Source organism: Eumetopias jubatus, unplaced genomic scaffold, assembly GCF_037043125.1.
Source record: "Eumetopias jubatus isolate StellerSeaLion01/CBP00866 unplaced genomic scaffold, mEumJub1_p1.0 scaffold_5, whole genome shotgun sequence".
Lineage (NCBI taxonomy): Eukaryota > Metazoa > Chordata > Mammalia > Carnivora > Otariidae > Eumetopias > Eumetopias jubatus.
This window is the reverse complement of record NW_028274811.1, coordinates 14,721,648-14,744,893: the sequence shown is the minus strand read 5'-3', so window position 1 is coordinate 14,744,893 and position 23,246 is coordinate 14,721,648. Positions and strand designations below refer to the sequence as shown.

The 23,246-nt window shown below is 34.0% G+C and overlaps 1 protein-coding gene and 1 non-coding gene across 4 annotated transcripts in view; both read right to left on the bottom strand.

The window, feature by feature from the left end:
• Window positions 1-987: 987 nt before the first annotated feature.
• Window positions 988-23,246, bottom strand: part of DMXL1 (Dmx like 1) — a 127,889-nt gene continuing 105,630 nt past the window's right edge. For all 3 annotated transcript variants that reach the window (XM_088023239.1, XM_028103551.2, XM_028103552.2), the window contains 9 exons: window positions 22,429-22,550; window positions 21,582-21,723; window positions 18,058-18,118; window positions 16,262-16,389; window positions 12,004-12,096; window positions 9,508-9,599; window positions 8,170-8,222; window positions 4,989-5,206; window positions 988-3,096 (listed from right to left, as the gene is read on the bottom strand). In XM_088023239.1, the coding sequence (XP_087879365.1) occupies window positions 2,872-3,096; window positions 4,989-5,206; window positions 8,170-8,222; window positions 9,508-9,599; window positions 12,004-12,096; window positions 16,262-16,389; window positions 18,058-18,118; window positions 21,582-21,723; window positions 22,429-22,550 (1,134 nt within the window). In that variant the 3' untranslated portion in view covers window positions 988-2,871. The remainder of the gene's footprint in view (window positions 3,097-4,988; window positions 5,207-8,169; window positions 8,223-9,507; window positions 9,600-12,003; window positions 12,097-16,261; window positions 16,390-18,057; window positions 18,119-21,581; window positions 21,724-22,428; window positions 22,551-23,246) is intronic.
• LOC114209640 (U6 spliceosomal RNA) lies at window positions 15,759-15,865 on the bottom strand. The gene has a single exon (XR_003609372.1). It is a non-coding gene; the product is annotated as a U6 spliceosomal RNA (small nuclear RNA).

The following is a 23,246-nucleotide window of genomic DNA, read 5'->3' as shown; positions in this document are numbered from 1 at the left end:
GGTGACTCTGTGGCAACTTACTCCTACCAGTAGTGTTTCAGGGTGCCTGTTTCCTTGCATCTCCACCAAACTGATGTTGTCCCTTGACTTTATACCAATCTAACAGATGACAATTGTTGCTTTTTTTTTTTTTAACATTCCTTTAACCATTAGTGAGGATGAACATACTTTATACTTGCTGACTTTTTCAATGTCCTGTTCTGTGAATTGATTTCTCCAACAATTTCATTTTAAAGTTCTTTCTGCATATATGAACATTAATAATTTTCCTATTACTATACAAATAGTTCTTATAGTCTACCTGTTCTTTTAACTTTGACGATGGTCCCCTGCCATGCGATTATGTTTTTTTGTTTAGTAAAATATGTCTGTCTGGCTTTCCAACCCTGTTAAAAAGATCATCACCACTTTAAGATCGTATAAGGACTTTCTTAAAGTGGGTATGTTTGTATTGTACTCTGACTATTGAGACCAGAGTGAGAAATTGTTGCAATTTTTTAAAGTAATTTTTTAAAAAAGGAGAAATTAATTTGGGCAAAACAAAGAGAACAAGAAAGGAGGATGGAATTGACTGTCCCATGATTCTACATAAGAAAAATCCTCCATTTCAGAAAATGAGACTTGCAATGTTGTAAACTTTTCCATCATTACAAAGCCACATTCTCAGAAAATGCACAATTTAAAAAACATATTTTGATGAACCCATTCCATTAATGTGGATAAAATTTTACTTGTATGTACATCATTTTATACTTAAATATACATTTCAACTTTTTATTCTCACTTTTTGAATAATGCTTATATATTAAGTTAAAAAGATTATAGAAAAGGAAGAACAAGGTATTTAGGAAAATTACTCAATCCTTCCTATATTTACCAAATATAAATATAGAAATTCTCTATTTTAAAATGTCACATATACTTTAAGTCAACTAAAGTTGTTAAATATTACTTAAAACAATAGCATGCTAAAAAAAAAGTCACTGCATGATTGTTTATTTAAAATATTATGACTCTGATGTAAATACATATGGGCTTACATAATTTATTACTCATATAAACCCTCAATTAAAATGCTTCATTGTTCATCCATGATGTCTTTTTTCTAATAAGCATAATAAATTTTCTATCTCACTGAAAGTGTTTAAAGCCTTTTGAATCTTGATTTGTGCAGTTACTGGAAAATAACTTAAGCTGAACTACATCACACAGCAGTATCGTTTGCAACGTTGCCACGGATGTCTCTGGAGCCAAGCAGTCACATATGGTTACTGTCACCGCACGGTTATCGACACAGGTTATTATGTGCACATGAAATCTCTACATAATCAATGACAGTGTTTTCACTGCAACTAGCTTAACACATTTAAAATTATGAATACAATTTACAAAATCTTTAACAATATACTTTTAAGATAAAAGTATCCTGAGGATATTACAAAATTCATTTTACCAGCCCTTCATTTCTTCACTTTGACTCTTTAATTTCCAAGATAACAGTTGTTCATATTTTGTCACATAAAAATGTTTTTATAGTTCCTATTAACAAAATATATTTAAGCTACATAGTATATAATTGTCCCTTAAACACTGAGTCCCATCTGCCTCCAGTCTCCTTGGCTAAAATCAAGTATTTATCAAGTGGCCTATAATTTTTAATCAGAAAAGATATAGCACAAAACAGACAGAAATAGGGTTATTAGCACATTTAAGTTAAAAGCATTGTGCATTTTTAATATTTTGGTCATATTTTATAGTAAAATAATATATTTTGGCAAAAATAAAATATAAGGTTTAGTTTATTTTCTATTAATGGTAGATCTGGCAGGTATTTTACATGTGTAAATATTATCTATTTAATTTGTTTTCACATTTGTTTCTAAAGACACTGCTATAAGGTGTTCAGAACTTTGAGACTAAAAGCACCTAAAAAAAAAAAAAGTAAGTAAAATGTTTGGTGCCCTAAAATCCTTTGACAATTTTATAAACTTACTTTTAAGTGTCTCATATATGTCAACACAGAATTGTTATTGCCTGCTAAGACTTATTTGACTCAAGATAATATTTAAAATAATAATCTCAGATGTCTTCCTGAAATTATTTGAGAATTAGGATGGGAATTCAAAAATTAAGAACAAAAAAACATGGAAAAAAACAGTCGCAAAAAAAGTTATTCTAGTGGCAGGAGTTGCTATGGCACAAAAACTCATGGAAAGACATGTAATTTTCTCTGATATATACACAGACTAAGCTCAAATAAGATGTGTAAGATATATTACATATATACAAACACACTTGGGCTCCAGACAGGAAACGGGGAACCTGATCTAATGAGCCATTTGGGTCCTAATCACTGAATTCCCAGTGACAGTTTTTCATGAAGATGTTCATTATGTTTTTTATTCTTGCCCAACTGTCAATCTATCATGAACTAACAGAAGAAGAGTTTGAGATCTATCAGTTTGAGAAAAGAAGTAAGGGGGTGGTGAATGAAGTGATGACTGATGTCAACTGCCTTTATAGAAAGGGTATTTTTACTGTTAAAGAAATTCATACAGAGACATCTGCAGAAGAGTTTATCAACAATAAGAACACAAAACTCTTTTAACACTAACATACTCACTATAACATACTATAAATATGTATTATTACAGTATTATTTATGCAGTCTACTTTAGGCAATATAGTCTAATTCTGAATGACCTTGTTAATTTTTAAGGCATCAGTGCATCAAGGGCAAAGCTCCATAAAATAAATATGAAAACAAGAAAGCATTAGCTTATCTGTGGCAGAGAGAGTGATCACTGTACATTATATGTGTTGGCTACTTCCATGGAACAGGGAATAAATTATACATCTATTGTCAAAATGTTATAGCATAAATTTCACATCATTTTTCAACACTTCATTTAATGGGCTAAACTGATCCGGCAGTATCCTCATTTTCATTGTTCCATCAGCTCCACATGAAAAAATGTGATTTGCTGGTCCTGTCTCAATTTGCATCACTCCAGTTCCAATATTTCTGAAAATGGACTGCCGGGCATGTTCATTGATAAAAGTGTGGAGAAGATTAAAGGTAGACAGACTCCAAATCTGAAAGACATTAGGAACAAAATTAAAAATTGAGGGTGATGAAAAATTTAGGCTTACTTTCTTGTGCAAATAAGGAATTTCTAAAAAAAGATGGAAAAAAACCTGTGTAAGCCTAAGGTCATAACCTTTTGACTCTGTGTTGCAATTTTCCAAATCCCTTTGATATTATTACATTCTTCAAAATCCATCCATTTAGAAAGAAAAGTATTTTAAACCCTGCATTGGAGAGAAGAACTGAGGTAGAGGAAGTTAAGTGTACAATGCTATAGAAACTTGTAATATTATAGGATTCTCAGCAAAGCTTGTGCTCTGTAGTTTATAATGGGGTGATCCTTTATAATACCCAGCAAGGGATTAGAACCACTGGAAATAGGGCCTCAGAAAAGGAAAAACTATGTTCCAACTGTAAGATAAATTATCACAACTTTAGTATACTTAATTTACTGAGATTTTCTATTTTCAGCCTCTACCAAAATAAATGTTCCTGTTATTAAATTACTTATAAAGTAATTTATAAGCATCTTCACTTATGTGAAGGACCTAAATGCTTTCAGGACATCTATTTTAAGTTTGGGGAAATCCAATTAGTTCCTGATTTTTTGAGATCATTGTTGTTTTTTGTTTTGTTTTTAATCTTTCTTTTCCCTAAGAAATTCTTTAGTTCATACTACTCTGGACAGGATTGTTAAGTTGTGACTTCTGAATACTACATGGTATAGTTTCTTTTTTTACTTGATTAAGTAATAAACCTCAGGAGCAGAGCACAAACTAATCTGAAGAACTAATCTAAAATATAATACATGTTATTCTAAACTGAAGGCAGTTCAAATAAGAAACTAGCTTCAAACTGAAGGAAAAGAACTCTGTCTGGAAGTTGGTGTATATAACTGATTGAAAAGCCTTTTCAGAATTCTACATTTCTAGTTAATTTTTTTCTGGCTGATAATTATGAAAACAATATACAGGTTCTAACAAAGTAGCCCAACTTATTCTTACTAAATAGTCTCACTAGGGGGTTGAAACAATGGATTCTAAGAATGCGGGCACATACTGCATGGAGCACTGGGTGTTATACGAAAACAATGAATCGTAGATAACTACATCAAAAAACTAATGATGTATGGAGACTAATGTAACATAATAAAATTAAATTAAATTAAAAAAAATGTAGGCTCCTTCAGTGGGTTGCTGACCATTACAATAACTTATGGACGAGTCTAAACTGATTTATCCCTGCAGATCTTTCCAAGTGTGGCCAGAGGACCCTCCATCAAGACTGCTAGGTATTTATTATAAAAATGCAAATTCCTGAGCTTGAGAGTTACCATCTGAGTATCTCTGGGGTGGGCCTAGCAACAGTATTTCTAGGATGGGATGCATTTTAATAAGCTGCTTAACATTTTAAACAAGCTCTAAGATTTAAACACAGCAGAGTTTGAGAAGGACAGGGTTTATCCAGGTACATTCAGAATTCTTGAATCAGGCACTGAGTGGCTGGATGCTAATGCTACAAATGAAAAAAAAAAAGGGAGTAATTCAGGATAAAGGAAAATGTTAGTATATTTCATAGTACCTGAAACTGAATTCAGTGACTCTGAAAATGGGAGTCAAGACTAATTCCACTGCCTGAAATATGTTTGTTATCTATGGAAAATAATGTTCTTTTGCACATTAGTTAAACATAGTTGACAACAATTGAAAAAGAGACAATTTCAAGTTAAACATCATTTCATTCATTAAAAGGTTTATTAAATAGCAACTAACATGCTGACCACAAGTAGGAGTTAATATTTCTGTTATTTAAATAGACTGGTATCCTCAATATGATTAAAGACTTAAGGTTTCTGAAGATTTTTTTCATTTTGTAGATACCATGGCATTACTGTATTTACCTTTATGTTGCCTTCAGCAGATCCTGTAACAAAGTACTCTTCCGTCGGATCAATAGCAATGGCTTTAACAGGAGAATCATGGCTCTGGAAAAGCTGCCTCTGCTGTCGTTGCCGAAGGTCAAATGCACATGTAAAGCCTTTTCTGCCACCTGATATTAGCAGCTGATGTTTTGGAGCATATGCTAAAACAGTAGCTCCACTATCATGGCATGTAAAAGCTAAAAAATAAAATAAAATAAAATAAAATAAAATAAAATAAAATAAAATAATAAAATAGAAAAGGAAAAGCCATTTAATGGTTTAAGAAACAGACTTCTGGCTTCTGGCCAAGGTAGAATGAGAGATTACCAGATTTACCCACCTACCTGAAACAATTTAAAAAATGATATATAGGAAACAATGGTTTGAGACACTGGACAGCAAGCAAAGAGAAAATGATTTCTAAGAGATGGGAAGCAAACTTGGGTGAGCCATACAACTGCCCGTTTATTGACTACCGAGTGTTTCCTGGCCATGGCACAAGGGGACCCCAATTGGTGTGGGTTCCTATTCCCACCAGCCATAGTGGAAAACCTTATAATTCACAAGGCACAGAATAGAGTACTCAGAAGGGTTTGCCTTAGAAGTAGGTAAAATTCATAATGCCGGCATCTAATAAAAAATTAACAGGCATGGAAAATACAATCCATAAGAAGAAAATCTGTCCACTGAAACCAACCTAGAAATTATACAGATGATAGAATTAGTAGATAAAGAAATTAAAAGTCATTTTAACTATATTCCCTATGTTCAAGAAGCTCGATGAAAGACTGAGCCTTTTAAGTAGAGACATGAAAGATACAAATAAAAGGTCCCGAGATTAAAACTATAATATTCTAGTGAAAAATATACTGCTTCGGATTAAGAGCAGATTAAACAATGCCATAAAACAAACAAACCCCAAACTGGTGAACTTGAAGACATACCAATATAAGTACCAGAAATACATATATACAATGAATATTTTTTTCTTAAAAAAAAAAAAAAAGTCTAGCCTAACAAATCTTAGGGAAAAAAAAGTCTGTAAATAGCTCAAAGATAAAATGGCATAAAGATGAAGAATGAGTATCTGGGAGTTAGAATGTCAAGATTTAAATCTTGATTTTTTGCATGGGTTTAAATGTATACCTTAGGTGAATTACTTTTTTTTTTAAATATAAGTCTCGGTTTCATCATTTGTAAACAGAGATAATCCAGCCTGCCTAATAGGTTTTTGTGAGGACTAAATTAGTTAATATATTCAAAACATGCAGAGTGTCTGCATAAGCAATATACTTATTGTAAGAATCTGAAGAAAAAATTAGAGGGGAGGATTTTTTGAGTTTTGCCAGTACTTTGAGACATAATTAACACAGAGTAAAATGCAGAAATTCTAAGTGTACACCGTTGATGAGCTTTGACGAATGGAGACATCTGTGTAACCATCACTCAGGTCAAGACACAGAATGCTGTCATCATCCCAGAAAGTTCCCTCACGCCTCTCTGTAGTCAACCCTCCTCTTCCACAAAGGCAATCACTATTCTGATTTCTATCTGATTAGGTTTACTTGTTCTTGAAATTCACATAAATGGAATTTTATGATATATACTCTCTTGTGCCTGGCTTCTTTTCAACATAATGTTTTAGAGGTTAATGAATATCGTCCCATGTATCAGTAGGTCATGCCCTTTTTAATTGCTTAATAGTATTCTATTACATAAATAGACCAGGTTCCTGTTGGACATATTTGCATTGTTTCTAGTTTTCGGCTATTATAAATGAAGCTGCTAACAACGTTCCCACACAATCTTTTTGTGGACATGTGTTTTCATTTCTCTTGGGCCTATATATAGGTGCCCGTTTAACTTTGTCAGAAACTGTCAGTCAGTTTTCCAAAGCAGCTGTACCATTTTATACTCTGTCAGCAAATCATTAGGGTTCCAGGTTCTCTACATCCTCACCAATACTTGGTATTCTAGAATCACTGATTTTGGCCATTTTAGGGTATAGAGTAGTATCTTACGGTGAATTTAGTTTCCATTTCCCTAATGACTACCGATGTTAAGCACCTATTCATATGCTTACTTGCCATTTAGATACTGAGAAGACGGTAATTTTTTCAAGTCTTGGATTGTGCTGTAGATGTTGTATCTAAAAACTCATGACTAAACCCAAGGTTGCCCAGATTTTCTCCTGTATTGCCTTCTAGAAGGGTTATAGTTTCTGTTCCATGATCTGTGTCTCTTCTTAACTCATAATGTCTTTCATTACTGTAGTTTTATACCAAGCCCTGAAATCAGGTAGTATGAGTCCTTCATTTGTTTTTCTTCAGAATCCAGTATTCTAGGTCTGCTGCCTCTCTATAGGAACTTGTAGTACCAGTTTGTTGATATAGACAACACAGTTTGCTGAGATTGTGATTAGGACTGCATTTAATCTGTAAAGTTGGAAGGCAGGGACATCTTAACAACATTGGATAACAACAATGGATGTGGACTAGCTCTCCATTTATTTAGATCTTTGATTTCTTTTATCTTTTTCCTATAGTTTTCACCACTAGAGGCTATACATATTTTGTTAGATTTATACCTCAGTACTTCATTATTTTGGGTGCTATTATAAATGGTGATTTTTTTAAAATTTCAAATCCCAATTGTTCGTTGCTGGTATATATAAAAGCAAATGATTTTAGTATGTTGACCTGGAATCCCATGATTCTACTATACTTGCACATTAGTTGCAAAAGTTTCTATTTAAAATATTTTGGGTTTCTTTTGTAGATTCTTTAAGATTTTCTATATAATTATGTCATCTGTGAAGGAAGGCAGTTTTATTACTTCTCTCCCAAATGAATACATTTTAATTCTTTTTCTTGTCTTACTGCATTTGTTAGGACTCCCAGTACAATGCAGAATAGGAGTGGCTATCAGATCCAAAGTAAAAACATGATTTTTATATTATCTATGTTCTACTACTGTCCTTCATAGTAAAGTGTTAATTCTGTATATTGCATTTTTCTGCTTTCAAACTCTGTGCCACTGTGGGCAAAATAAACCTCTTAGGCTAATAAATACATTTCACTAAAGACAAATCCATTAAAAAATTCTTTTAGTTTATGAATTTCTTGACTTCCAAAACCTACAAAATGTTTTCAAAACTTACCATGGACTAAACTATTGGCAGGTGCTACAAGAGTATCCCACAAACATATGTTCCTGAAAAAAAAAAATTACGTCTTGAGTGACACAAAATTTTAACAATAAAAAGTAAGCTTGTCTCATATCGTTACGTAACCTTTGAACCTTGCTCTCACAAAAAGTTCTCAAATCCATAAAAGATCCAAATACCAGTAACCAATATATTTATGCATAATTTTCACACAAAATTTAAAAAACTACTAACTTAAAAAACTGAGTAACTTTAGACTGACATGTATTTACAAATACTATATAAAGCCTGAATGCAGAAACTACTTTTTGTATCTGTTGATTCTCTAATGTAACAGATGGATGGACATATAAAAATAGCAGGATAGGGCGCCTGGGTGGCTCAGGTCATGGTCCTGGAGTCCCGGGATCGAGTCCCGCATCGGGCTCCCTGCTCGGCAGGGAGTCTGCTTCTCCCTCTGACCCTCCCCCCTCTCATGCTCTCTCTCTCTCTCTCATTCTCTCTCTCAAATAAATAAAATCTTTAAAAAAAATAGCAGGATACACTGAATTTTTCAGAGCACATAGAAAACTTATTTCCGCTATGAATGGGAGTAGCTTTTACTCCTTTCTGTGAGTTGCAAAGGAGGCACCAATATATGTAAGAATGTAAGAATTTCTATGCAAGATGGGCTGAAGACTCCATATTCCTACAATCCAATTTCTGGTACAAAGTAAGGCCTCACAGATAAATAGAAAAGATCAGCAACCTCAGTAGGCATTTGCTCAGAATTCCACTATATCAGGGAAGTGAAACAGGGGGTCATGGAGATTGAGGCAGGGGGAGACATCTTCTCACATATTTAAGGTTTTGGGGGAGATGGCAATAGGCTGCCAGTCACTAGCTACTGTTCAACTAAAAAGTCTTTTGAGTTTCCAGTTTTCTTATCCTGAAACACTGATAATACCTTAACCTAACAGAGCCACTGTGAGGATTAATGAGAAAGGTGGACCAATAAATAATAGTTTTGTTTTTTTTTTTGCCTCAAGCTTTCTTAACACATAAGGAATAATAGGGAGAAAAATTAATTTCACTATCAAATCCTTTTCTCCTGAAGTCTTAACATTAGAATATTAATAATACAGAAGGAATGGATTTTGTTTTTAATGCCACCAGAATTTCCCTAGCTTTATAATTAAAACACTAAAACTGCTCTAAGAAACAAGTCTTTATAATAAAAATATTGAAAAGCATAATTGTGAAAACATTCTTGAGACACAAAACTATAAAGTAAATAAAAAATACAGTTCAGCTGTACAGATGCACACTTCACTTTCAGCTATAATCTCTTACCTATTGTCAGTTGAAAGACCGGCTGTAGCTATCAAAGAGGAGGAACTAACAAAGACAAAATCATTGGCTGTTTTGTTGTGACACTGCCAAGTCTGGAACAGTTGGAAACAAACAAGCGTTACTGCTGTCACTAGCAATTTTAAAACCCAGTACATGCATTAATCAAAAAGGGATCATACAATTTGTGGCTTACTTAAGCTGAGTTAGTCTCCCCTGCCAAACTTCAGACAAGTTTCAAGAGTAATACAGAGAATTCTCATACACCATTTATACAGATTCACCAACTGTGAACATTTTGCAACACTTGTTTTGCCTCCTTCTCTTTTTCTCTTTCTCTCCCACACTCTTTCCCTGAACCATATGCATTATAAGACTTTACAAGACCCTGTGCTTTTGTTTATCTAAAAGTTCAAAAGAAAACAAAAGGAGGTTAAATGTTAAATATTTCTTAGATATTTGTGAAATCTTTTTTCTTAGAAAAACTAGAATTTTAGACTATCTTGGACTAAATTATTTATTTTCAGAAATGTTTAAACTCATAATTTTTCTTTCTTTTTAATTTAAATTCAATTAGCCAACATATAGTACATCATTTGTTTCAGATGTTCAGTAATTTATCAGTTGTGTATAACACCCAGTGCTGATCACATCACGTGCCCTCCTTAATGCCCATCCCCCAGTTTCCCATCACCCTACCCACCACCCCTCCAGCAACCCTCAGTTTGTTTCCTATAGTTAGAGTCTCTCATGGTTAAATAATTTTTCAAATATGGGAATAAAAACATATTAAGTCAACAAAACTAGAAAATTGACAATACTTCTGAATACTCCAACAAACAATAACTTAATATATGAGGTTTAGCCTATTACAAAGACTTCTAAGCCATATTTGTTCAAATGTTTCCTTTCAAAAAAAAAAGATTTTTTTTTTTAAGTATGTCAAAATCATCACATAAGATTTTTCCTTTGAGTCACTGCCCCATTTCCCCTGACTACCACTGGAGCTGGGCTAGATATGTCCTTAAAACAAACAAAATATACTTTAACCCCACAAAACCAATAACGTACATTTTCAATCCAATTTATCTTTTTAGAACTTAAACAACAACAAAAAAGGTCAGCCCCTAAGGGAACATAAACATATATTTAAATCCATTGGCTTAATAAAAACATGAGGAAAAATATGCTTTCAAAGTACCCTCACCAACCCTCCCCTTGCTTACTTTCATTTAGATCAGTACCATATTCCAGAATTTAACCTTGAGTGAATTACCAGAATCTTAACTCATATTCTTAATGTTTTCCTAATAGGTATTGCTTAGTCCTATGAAGGGCTTCATTAAAGAATATATTAAATACAAACTCAGTGTTCTATGAAGCTGTAGAAGGTTCATTAAGCTTGTGCAGTCCCGTATAGAGATGTATCAATTTTTTTTTTTTTTAAAGATAGGGGCAAGGGGCACCTGGGTGGCTCAGTCACTTAAGCTCTGACTCTTGATTTCTACTTGGGTCATGATTGTTGTGAGATAGAGAGCCCCATGTTGGGCTCTGCACTCAGCGTGGAGTTTGCTTGTCCCTCTCCCTCTGCTCCTTCTCCTGCTCTCTCTCTCTCAAATAAATAAATAAAATCTGGAAAAAAAAAAAAAAGACATGGGCAAGAAAGTAATTGTGCCAGGGGCGCCTGGGTGGCTCAGATGGTTAAGCGGCTGCCTTCGGCTCAGGTCATGATCCCAGGGTCCTGGGATCGAGCACCACATCAGGCTCCTGGCTCAACATGGAGCCCGCTTCTCCCTCTCCCTCTGGCTCTCCCCCTGCTCATACTCTCTCTATCTCTGTGTCTGAAATGAATAAATAAAATCTTTAAAAAAAAAAAAAGAAAAGAATTGTGCCAGCTATAGCATATCCTTTCTCCTTTGTTTGTTCATAAGGGCTAAAAGCAAAAAAGGAAAACACCAGATGCGTGGTCTGTTGATCATTCTTTTTAGGTACAATCCCCACTGTAGCTTAGTGAGGCTGGAAAAGGGCTTGAGTAACCCACAGGTTGCTCTGGAGGTACCATGTTTCTTTGATATAGGTTAACTTTCCAAGTTACCAGAGACTAAGAATTTTTATACATCACGGACTAATTTTCACATAACACAAGGACAGTAGCTTAGAGTAAAGTGACTGAATACACAGAACTACGTAGATTTTACTTTTTGGCTTTAATATTTATTGCCTCAAATATATATTCTTGATTTCTTAAAAATAAAAGTTTAAGGGGTATCTGGGGGGCTCAGTCACTTCAATGTCCCACTCTAGATTTCGGCTCAGGTCATGATCTCAGGGTTGTGACACTGAGCCCCATGCAGGGCTCTATGCTGGGCATGTGAGCCTGCTTGGGATTTTCTCTCTCCCTCTGCCCTTCCCCCGACTCTCTCTCCCTCTCTCAAAAATAACAAAAATAAAATAAAATAAAAATTCTAAAAAGTTTAAAGGTAAGAATTTTTGGCTTACCAGGTATGGCTTAGGCATGCTTCCAGTTACTGGGCAACATTTCCAGTTTGTTTGATATAAACTTAAATATCCATCAGCATCAACTATTCCAAACTTAAGAGAAAAAAAATTTTTTTAAGTATCTAATACTAATACAAAAGCACATATCAACCCATACTTTCACTGTGAATCTCATATTTTGATCTTAAATATTTAATTGATAAAATGACTTTTACTTCACCTATGCATGGATCTAGTCCAGAAAAACATTTAGCTCCTGCTTAAAAAACTCCAGGTGACACAGAAGAAACAAACAACAGACACACATTTTATTATACTAACCAAAAGCAGAGTCTATATAGTCTCTAAAAGTACTCAACAAATAGGATGCTGGATTTACACATTAAGTCATGCAACTAACGTTTAGTATATTAATATAGAAAACTGTCATTATGACAAAGAAAAAAATAAGGATTTCCAGATATACATAAGAAAAATGTGTCAACAAGAGTGGAAAGTAAAATGAAACAAAGATTGTTACAGTAAAAGAATTCCCACTATGGGAACTCACAGTAATCTGATTGAGAAAATGTCAAAATTATCCATGAGGGAGTATATGTTACAGATATAAAAGGATGAGTAAGACAAAGCATTTTTTTCTTTAGTTTACAAAAATAACCTACACAGTTTATAAAATAAAACAAATGTCTACTTTGGACTCCTGCCCTCTCCCATCTCCAGATCTAGCAACTATTAACAATTTGATGTGTTCCATTTCAAATTTGTTCTATGAATAGTCAAACATTCACACAGGTTTTTAAAAAAAATGAGGATCACAATAAATACACAGTTCCACAATTACATTTTTTACCTATTATAGCCATCTTTTCATATCAGTACATTTACTCTACTTCATTCTTGTGCCGTGTAGTATTACATTATATAGTTGTATTGTAACTTTTTTGAAAACTTGTTCCTTATAGACAGTTTCCATTTTTCCCTATTACAAAGTGTTGCTTTAAATATTCTGGTAGAGGGGCGCCTGGGTGGTTCTGCCTTTGGCTCAGGTCATGATCCCAGGGTCTGGGGATCAAGCCCCATGTTGGGCTCCCTGCTGGGCTCCCTGCTCAGTGGGAGAGTCTGCTTCTCCCTCTGCCTCTCCCCCCACCCCTGCTTGTGTCTCTTTCTCTCTCGCTCACTCTCTCTCTCTCAAATAAAATCTTTAGAATAAATAAATATTCTTATATTCTATAAACCTTTGAGTATTTATGTAGGATAGGTATCTAGAAATGGGAAAGTTTTGTCAAATGGCATCATTTAACATTGGCAGGTGAAGCTAAAATTTAATCCTAAGTGGTAATATCAATTTACATACCCATTTTTCTTACACATTAGTCAACACTGCTTATTACTAAAATTTTAAATATTTGTTGGTATATAGAAAAAAAGGCTAATTTGAATGTACATTTCTTCAATTATTGGTCAGGATTGTTGGCCATGCATAGTTGTTTTGTAAATTGACCTGATCATATCCTTTATCTACTTCTCTATTAAGTTCTCTTTTAAAAAATTTGATAAGGCAAATATCAGAAACATTAACTCATTGTTTACTGTATTTGTTATAGATATTTTCCCAAGGCCTATCCTTTTTCTGATTCATTCTGTTTTCTGGAGAAGATCTACATGTGGTCTTCAGAAAGGATATAAGGAATGTGTTAAGTCTCTGCACAGTTAAAAATATATTTTTTAATATGTTTTTCATCAAATTTGAATGACTGTTTGGACAGATAATGACACCTAATTCCCAGTCATTGTCCATCAGAATTCTGTGAATATTGCTTTCCTATGTGTAATCTTTATTTTTGAGTAGGTGAATGCCATTAATTTTAGAGGGGAGGGGTGAAGAGTTTCTAAGTAATCACTTTAACCCTACCCCTTACTAGAAGCTCTCTTTATTCTTGGGTTAAAAAAACAAAAATCAAATATATCAGGATGTGTTTAGGCATGTGATGTTTCTCAACACTTTTGCCTAGTACTTGGTAGGTTCTTTTCAAAAATTCTATTTTTCTTTGTTTTGGGAATATTTTTATTCTAATAATTCCTTTGAATATAGTGCTTCTTTCTATTCCATCATTTTCTTCCTTCTTCTGAAATACCTTTTTATTGTCTTTTATAAATTTTCCTGGGTCTAGTCTGAATTTGTTTCTTGTGTTATTTTTATCAAAGGATAATTTCCTAATTTGTTCTTCCAGTCATAAACTTGATTTTCAACTATTTTCATTCTGTAATTCAGCCCTTATAATGAGTAGTAGTTCTACTAACCTAATTTTGGGAATCACATGTTTAAAAAAAAATTCTTTCCTGTTCTTCTGCCTTTACTTCATAGCAGCTTTTTATTTTAGAATGCAGTATCTTCCTGAATCTGAGGAATTGTTCCTCATAGGTCATTTATTCTGCTTAATGCCTCTTTTTAGGCTCAATAACTGTTGGCAGCCCATTTCTGATCATAATTGACAAACAGACCAGCATTACTGTCCTCTATTCTATTTACCACAGCAGGCTTCCCTACACTAAGGGAGATAGCCCGCTTAGGTGTTGTGCTGTTTGGCTCCATCATGCCTATGGTGAATAGACAGTAAGTAGACTGCCTGTTAAATATACTTGGGCAGGTAATGAAGAATAGTTTTTTGTGCCTTAAAATAGTATATGTGGAAGGCTATAATGAGTGTTAAGTCTATAAAATAATTCAGACTACAGAAGGTACTGAATGCCATGCCAAAGAATATGGGCTTCTAGACACAATGAGGAGCCTTGAAGGGCTCTTGAAAAGAACAATAATGGGATCTTCCCTTACAGTGTGGTTATACAACTATATTATTTGTTATATAACTGTGTTGGCAACATGAAGAATGCATTAGAAAGGTTAAGAGTTGAGGTACAGAGCCTAGCTTAGGAGCAATATTGACAGCCAAAGTAGAAAAGCATGAGCACTAAAGTATATGTTACACAACTGAAATTACAATAGAACTCTAAAAGCTTTTAGATTAAGTCCCCTCAATTACCCCTTACGGAGCAAAGAATGTTGCCAATTGGTATTAAGAAACCGTATGCTCTCAAAAGTTTGTTTCATAACTACGTGAAAAATTACCATTGAGTTTAGTGAAATGATAACACAGCTAAGTGATAAATGTGGTAGGCAATAAGGCTGCAGCACACCAAGATACAAACAACACATGAGGAGAGCTGAAGGTTTGGAAGTTGAGAGAAAAGGAAAGGCAAGACGGACCATCTGTGAGGTTGCCGTGTCGTTTTAGTGAAACATGGCTCTGAAGACAAAAAAGAGCAGGCTGATTTCCCCTGTACCTGTTGTTTAAAGTGATAGTGAGATACTAGAGGGGGTTGAGATGCAGTCTGAGGAAAACAGGCCTATGGGAAGTGAAGACAGTAAGGGATATTCTAGAGGAGGGTTGAAAAACTGTATCTTAAAGGGTCATACAGTAAATATTTTAGGCTTGCTGTCTATAAAGTCTTTGCTTTCTTGAACTCTGCTGTTGTAGTGGAAAAGTAATTAAAGAAAACAAATAATGAGTGAGGTAGCTGTGTTCTAGTAAAACTTTATTTACAAATAAAATGTAGCTAGGCCACGATTTGTTGATGCCTTGTTCTAGACCAGTCCTCAAAAAGTTTAATGTATGTACGAATCACAAAAGTATCCGGTTAAAATGCAGACAGTGACTCAGTAGGTCTGTGGTAGAGTTAATAATCTGCATTTTTAAAAAAATATGGAACACTTTACAAATTTGTGTGTCATCCTTGCGCAGGGGCCATGCTAATCTTTTCTGTATCGTCCCAATTTTAGTGTATGTGCTGCCGAACTGAGCACAATAATCTGCATTTTTAATAAGCTCCCAGATTTTACTTGCTAACTGACCGTACTTTGAGTAGGTTCCAGAGGACAAAGAAAGTAGAAGTATTTAATCAAAAATGTGTAATATATGGTGGTTCTATAATCCTTTGGTCCTTAAAACATCATTTAAGTGAATTTTAATGGATATATACACACATACACACACAACATGCCCAGGCATACACAAAATGTCATTCCAGGAAGAATGAAATGAATGTGTTCTTTGAAAAGACTTTTATAAGAAAAACTTCACATAGATTAATACTTTATCTTTAGCTCACCGAGCTGTTCTCTTCAGAAACACAGACTAGTTACATTTATAAACTTCCAACATAATCAAACCATATTCCCATTTATATTTTTATATACTACCTTATTTCCTTGGTAGTTAAATCTCATTCTCGTAACTCTTGAATTGCCACCAGATCGAAAACAGGTTATTTGTTGAGAATGGCCCCATTCAAACATTCTGACACTTCCATCTTGAGCTCCTGTCAGATCTGCATTATGAAGGGCAAAAATGGCAAATTTATTGCAGTAATCTTTGGAAGGTTTATTTTTGAATCCAAGTGAAAACCTTTATGAAAGAAACACCTTTGAAAAGAATCATAGTCAATTACATGAACTTACCTTTGTTATGGAATTTTGCTTGAGTGTTTTGATGTACTTTCATTTGACTAAGAATATACCCTCACACTACACAACAGAAGCAATTAAATCAGACCTCTGTAAATTCTGTTTCTTTCTGAAATTATCTCAGTGTTGTATAATAACCAGTTAAATTCCTGGGTGAACTAAAGAGCCAATTCTTATCAGCCCTACTATTAATGTTTAAACTTATAAATTTTCTCTGGAAAAAAAAAAGACTGTAGAAAGTCTTGAATGTCATGCATGGTAAAGAAAAAAATCACTTCTAATAGTTATTCTGATTAACTGGATAGCTCAAATGTGTTGTATGTTTCACTAAGGAATGTGAACAAGCTAAATAATTATTAATTCATCAGTTTGCCATTTACTAATTTTGTGATACTAGGAACCTTAATTAATCTCCCTGAGCCCATTTCAAATTGTCCTGTAAAAGGGGAATAATGAATGATATGTAAGTTAATGGACAGCTATGAGAAGTAAATGAGATAATCCATAAAAATCATTTAGAAATATGCTTAACATGGACGACTCAATTTATGTTAAGTATAATTATCAGTAGTAATATGGTATTCAATGTAGTAAAAACACTGATAATTTTTTACATTAATATTTACATTATTTCACACCTTTAGAATGAGTAATAGAAGTTACTCTCTTCATTTTAAATATATGGTTCTCTTGAACCCTTTTGTTGGACACTGGTATACAATTTTGATGATAGCTGCTTGTAGTACTTAGGACAGTGAAGTAGAAAAGAACACTGGTTTTGTCAAATGTATTTCATCAGATTATCTCTCATTATAAAAGTATAATTTTTTTATATGTTACGAAATTGAAGGAACATGAATATTTTTTAATTAACAGACACTGTGCTTATTACTGTGTGGCAGGACAACTTGATGACAGGCACAACTTAAAAATCATATTAAAAAAACTTGACTACTGACATGCCAATATGAATACTGATTCCAACCCAAAAGTATATTTAAAGTTGTCTTTCTTGTTTTTTCTCTGCTTCAATACATCCAAATAAATTCCCCATTAGTTAAGTTCCTTGTTAAAGGAGAAAAACTTTTGAGATTCCCAGGAATATTAACTATTAGTGTGTCTGATAAAAGGCAAACTGACAAAATATTAATAAAATACAAAGTGACTATGATGAGGCAACAAATGACCAAGATAGGGTTCTGATCTATGTGATAAAAGATGGGAGTGATCCCATTATTAACACAATTATGACTGTAACTTATAATTGTGTAAAGAGTCCAAAAATGTTAAAAAATAAAATGTTCTAACTTAGAAATAGGCAGTCAACATAGTAAAGAGTAACTGCATCAAGCTAGCCTTCTCTACTAATTCAGGGAAATTTCTTTTTCTATTGTTATCCAAATTTGAAATGAAGACTTTATTTGCTAGCAGACATTCTCTACAAAAAAAAGTAAAATAGTTGACTACCTCTCAGTGAAACTAAAAACCTGCTTTAAATTCCTTAGAACACTGGCTAATTATTATCAACTTACAGTAAGGAAGAGTTGGATGAGAAGTCATTCTTCTGACATTATTAATGGCTTTCTTAATCATCTGTTAACAAAGAAAAATCATTCTTCTATAGTTACAATAAAAAGTAGTATTAAAAGTACAAAATGTGACAGGAAATTCAAATAACATTTATTTATTTATTTTTATGTGATTCCTAACTACCATTGTGGGTGCTAAAAATACTAAACGTAGTAACAGAAATTAAATTTAATAGCTCAGCTCTCTTATGTTTCAGTGCACGTACATTTTCTGCATCATTGACTAGGCTCTAAGAACAAATTCACCTTGAGAATTTAGTCTTACCTCCTTTCTTGCCAATTCTTTTCTGATCCCATTAATTTTATTGGAATAATCCTGAATAGTATAAGGTTAAAAAGACAGGCAGAAGCATGTGAAAAAAAAAAAAAAAGAGGTAAACAGAAAATTGTATAAATTTTTAATTGATAGTGTGGAACTGTTTATATATCCATTTTTAAATCATATTTTCAATGATTTAAGCAGCCTGTCAAATAATATGTGAAATTAAAGAGATAATTTTAATTAATAGAACAATTCCTATTTATACAGCACCATAACTACAATTATATGTTATCCTAAGTTTGTAGCATCAATCCTGAGTAGATTTGTTGTTGTTGTCCTTGTGGATTTTAAATTGTCCATTAGACTAAAGTTGTGAGTTAAGTGGGGATTGGGTAGGGAGGAAGAGACAGGCTAGCAGAAGTGGTGAAGGACAGAAACAATGAAAGATGGTTATGGTTGTAATTATACTGCAAAAGAGAAGTTGGTCATAACAAGTATTCTTTTTTGTTAGAATGAATAAGTCAATGAAGCAATAGAATTAAGAAAATATTTCGTTAATTCTCCACAAAAAAACCCGAAAACTTGCTGAATGTTACTTTTGTTTAGCAAACTTGTTGAAATCTTATGTTCCTTTTAGTTAAAGAAATGCCTAAATATTCCTATTCTTTTACTTTTCTGACTAAAGTATCAAAGTAAAACCATTAACAAAAAAATACATAAACACAGGTTTAATAAAATTTCTAAGAGCATATGCAGAACATTATAAAGGAAAGAAATCATAACTTATTTTAGAAGATCCTTATAAAAAAGAATCACCTGATTATATTGGTATCTTTTCTTGAGGACGGAGTGGGACCAATTAGACTAATTATGCTAACAAATCACAATGATCCCCTCTAAAAAGAGGTCCTTCTAAGATGGAGACAGAAAGACAATTCCATCCTAACAAGAATGACAAAGGTAAATTTCTGTATTATAATGCTCTGTAGTAACAACAAGTATTTTTTGAGAATGCCAAACGCCATTCTAGTTAGAGATCATCAGTGTCTAAGGCAGGCAAAACAATCTCTCACAGAGTTTACATTACAGAGTACATTAAAAAAGACAAAGAGTGAACAGATAATTTCCAAAACTGATACAGGCCATTAAAGATGATACAATGGGCGATAATATGACATACAGACTGACTACGGATAGAGTAGGGAGGGACAGATGCCTTCACTAGGGAAGCAAGGGAAATCCCTGGGAACGTGAGTTGAGATCTGAATGGTAAAAGAAGAACATTTGAAGCAGAAAGCAAGGCAAAGGCTCTGACAGGGCAATGGAGCTTGATGTTTTTGAGAGACAGAAAGAGGGCCACTGTAATTAGAGCAAAGCGAATCAAGTACAGAATGAAGAGAGATGAAGCTGCAGAGGTTGCCAGGGGTTAAATCACAGAAGACTGGAGAGGCCACTTGAAGGACTTGTTTTTTTAAAGTTGTACTGGGAAATCCAAGTCTTAAACACTGGAGTGACAACCTAAATGATGCTCTAGAAAAGAGCAACTCTGGCCGCTGTATCCAGAACACAGGGAGCAAGTGTGGAAGCAGAGAGACCAGCAAGAAGTCTGTGACAGGAAGAAGGGCATTGTATTCTCCGAAACTGGAGTTGGAAAAACTGCCTATCATTTCTTTTTATATATTTTGTATATTCTCTTTAAGTTTCCTTTAAAAGATGATAATATCAGTAGGTCTTTAAAGTGAATTTTAATGTATCTGTCTGTTGGAAAAAATGAAATATAAATGATCAAGACAGTTCATTTGAATAATTACTAGATTGCTTTTCAAACTCTTCAATACTTCAAACACTCCTACCTGAAATCAATGAACTGAGAGAATATGGAAGGCTTTAATATAAGCTCTACCACAAATTTGAGATAATGACCTAAATTGAATCACTAGACCTTTCTGGATCTTAAGCTTCATCTGAAAAATGATAAGTAGGAGTATTATAACAACTATTTCAACAGATATCTCAAAGCATAATAGGGTTATTTATGAACAAAAATAAGGTTATACGAGCAACAGAGAAACTACATTAATATAAAATACTATCAGTATTACTAAGGATTAAATACCCTTACTAATTAGTAAAAAAAAAAAAATTTTTTTTTTTTTAAGATTTTATATATTTGACAGAGAGAGAGAGACAGCCAGAGAGAGAACACAAGCAGAGGTAGTGGGAGAGGGAGAAGCTTCCCGCAGAGCTGGGAGCGGGATGTGGGGCTTGATCCCAGGACCCTGGGATCATGACCTGAGCAGATGGCAGATGCTTAACGTTTGAGCCACCCAGGAGCCCTTGAAAAAAATTTTTGATGTATGTGTTGGGGCGGGGATGGGGAGGCCAAGGAAAGAATTCTACAGGAATTAGGAAACTGAAAATAACCACACCACCAGAAAGCCAGAAAGAATTACTGGTCCTGGGTTTCTCTGACTCCATGTATGATTAAGTATTAATAAAAGAATCTCATTGAGGGATAAACATGGATCACATCTTAATCAGGGCTCAAGAAGATCCTCAGACAAAATATAAACAAATGACTGTGGCTATGTTCCAATAAAACTTACTTATAGATAATGAAATCTGAATTTGGTATAATTTTCATGTGTCACAAAATACCATTCTTTTGACTTTTTTTTCTACCACTGAAAAATGTAAACACTATTCTCAAGCACGTTTATACAAAAATAGCTTGACCCACAGACCATAGCTTGCTGATGCCTGATTTATACCAGTAAATTCCAAATAATTATTACTTAAAATACAGCTCTTTGTATTTTAAATTATTTAAAATAATGTCATATTCTTTTCATATGAAAACATATTATTCTTCACAATCTAAATTTATAATTTCCAGCAAGTATGACTTACTAAAAAGTTAAAAATTTAAAAAAAATGTTTAAATCATCCTTTATTAAACTAGAGGGGAAAAAAGGATATTTAAACACAATATTTTTACTTTGTGTGTGTTTGTGTGTGTGTGTCTGTGTGTGTGTGTGTGTGTGTGTGTGTTTAAGTAAGTAGGCTCCATGCCCAGCATGGAACCCAATGCAGGACCTGAACTCACGCCCCCGAGATCAAGGCCTGCGCTGAAGTTGAGAGTCAGATGCTCAGCCGATGGAGCCACCCAGGTGCCCCTATGCACAGCATGCTGCACTCTACATACCACAGATGCTCCTCTGCCAGTCTGTGTACTGCCGAGCCACGGCATGTTGATTGGAGTGCCGGGATTGCTGTGTGTATATGGGGTTGTACCCTGCACAGCTGTTAAATCATCACGAGCATGTATAACCAAGAACTCTTCTGATCTACAAAAGAACGTCAGCTGGAATGAAAGCAACCCATCAGTTCCTCATTTCTTCTTTTATACGTGAAAGCTCTAATATATGCTTTTGTATTTCCCTCTAAAATTTTCTTCAGCTCTTAACTCCTAACTCATAGACAGTAATTTCGTATGTGAACAACTGCAGAATCTCTCACTTTTTTTGTTTGTTTCTTTATTGTGTTTTTAGATTCCACATATGCGTAGAACCATATGGCATTTTTCTTTCTCAGTCTGACTTATTTAACTTAATTCCCTTTAGGTCCATCCATGTTGTTGCAAATAGCATTATCTCATCCTTTCTTATGGCTGCGTAATGTTCCTGTGTGTGTGTGTGTGTGTGTGCGTGTGTGTGTTTGTGTGTGTGTGTTTTCCTTAAGTATTCATCTGTCAGTGGACACTTAGTTTGCTCCCATATCTTAGCTAATGCAAATAATGTTGCAGTAAACATAGTGGTGCATATATCTTTTCCAATTAGTGTTTTTTTTTTGATTTCTCACTTTAATCTCTTCTAAACCTCAATTCCTTTCTTTAAAGCTCCTGCCACCCCTTTTTCACTCTTTATCATATCAGCATCCACTATATTTACAATCTAGGAACGTTCCTCTAAAAATCTTTTGAAAGCTATAGTTCTGTGATATCATCACTTTTAACACAATGTTACTGAATTAAAAACAAAGTATAAAAGTACCCCTTGCTTTCCATTTCAGCATCATCATCTACCCAAGTATAGATCTGTGTAGCCAGAATTCCAGAAACATCCAGTTCTTGAACATCATGGCTTGAAGCAATTGCTATGCAGTTTCTATTTGCCTGAAAAACAAATCATAATTTTTAAATAAAAAAGTACATGTACATGAACTACTTCTAAAAATGGAAACTACAAAATAGCCCCTAGAAACTTTTACAGAAAAGAAAGCATTTTCACAGATGAATGTTTAAAATTAATTTTACTAATTAAATCCTGAGTGCAATAATTATCAGCTTGATCTTGGAGATATGTTTATGTTCTAAGAATTCAAGAGCATCTAAAAGAAGGCTCCTCTAAACGGTAATGCATGTACCACTTTATTTCTTCTCCCAGCACTCTCTCTCCAGTCTGCTAGTACGGTACAATCTCCCTGAGGTTTGCACAGTTCCGAAATGTGGAGGGAGGGGTTGGATAGAAGCTCTAGAAGGTAGAAAAAGGTGAGGGAGAGAAGGAACATCAAACTAAAGAAATAACAATGCATTATTCAAATAGGATAAGTATCACTTTCATGTAAAGCTTTTCAGTCTTAAACAAGAAAAAAATTTGGGAAATGGTCACAAAGGAAAGGTATGGGGGTAGAAAAGTGTGGGGAAAGTATGTCAGAATAATCATAAATTAAAAGTTGGTTATATTAGGGGCAGCTGAGTGATGAAGTCGGTTAAGTGACTCTTGGTTTCAGCTCAGGTTGTGATCTCAGGGTTATGAGATCAAGGCTCAGTGCAGAGTGTGCTAAAGTTTCTCTCTCTCTCTCTCTCTCT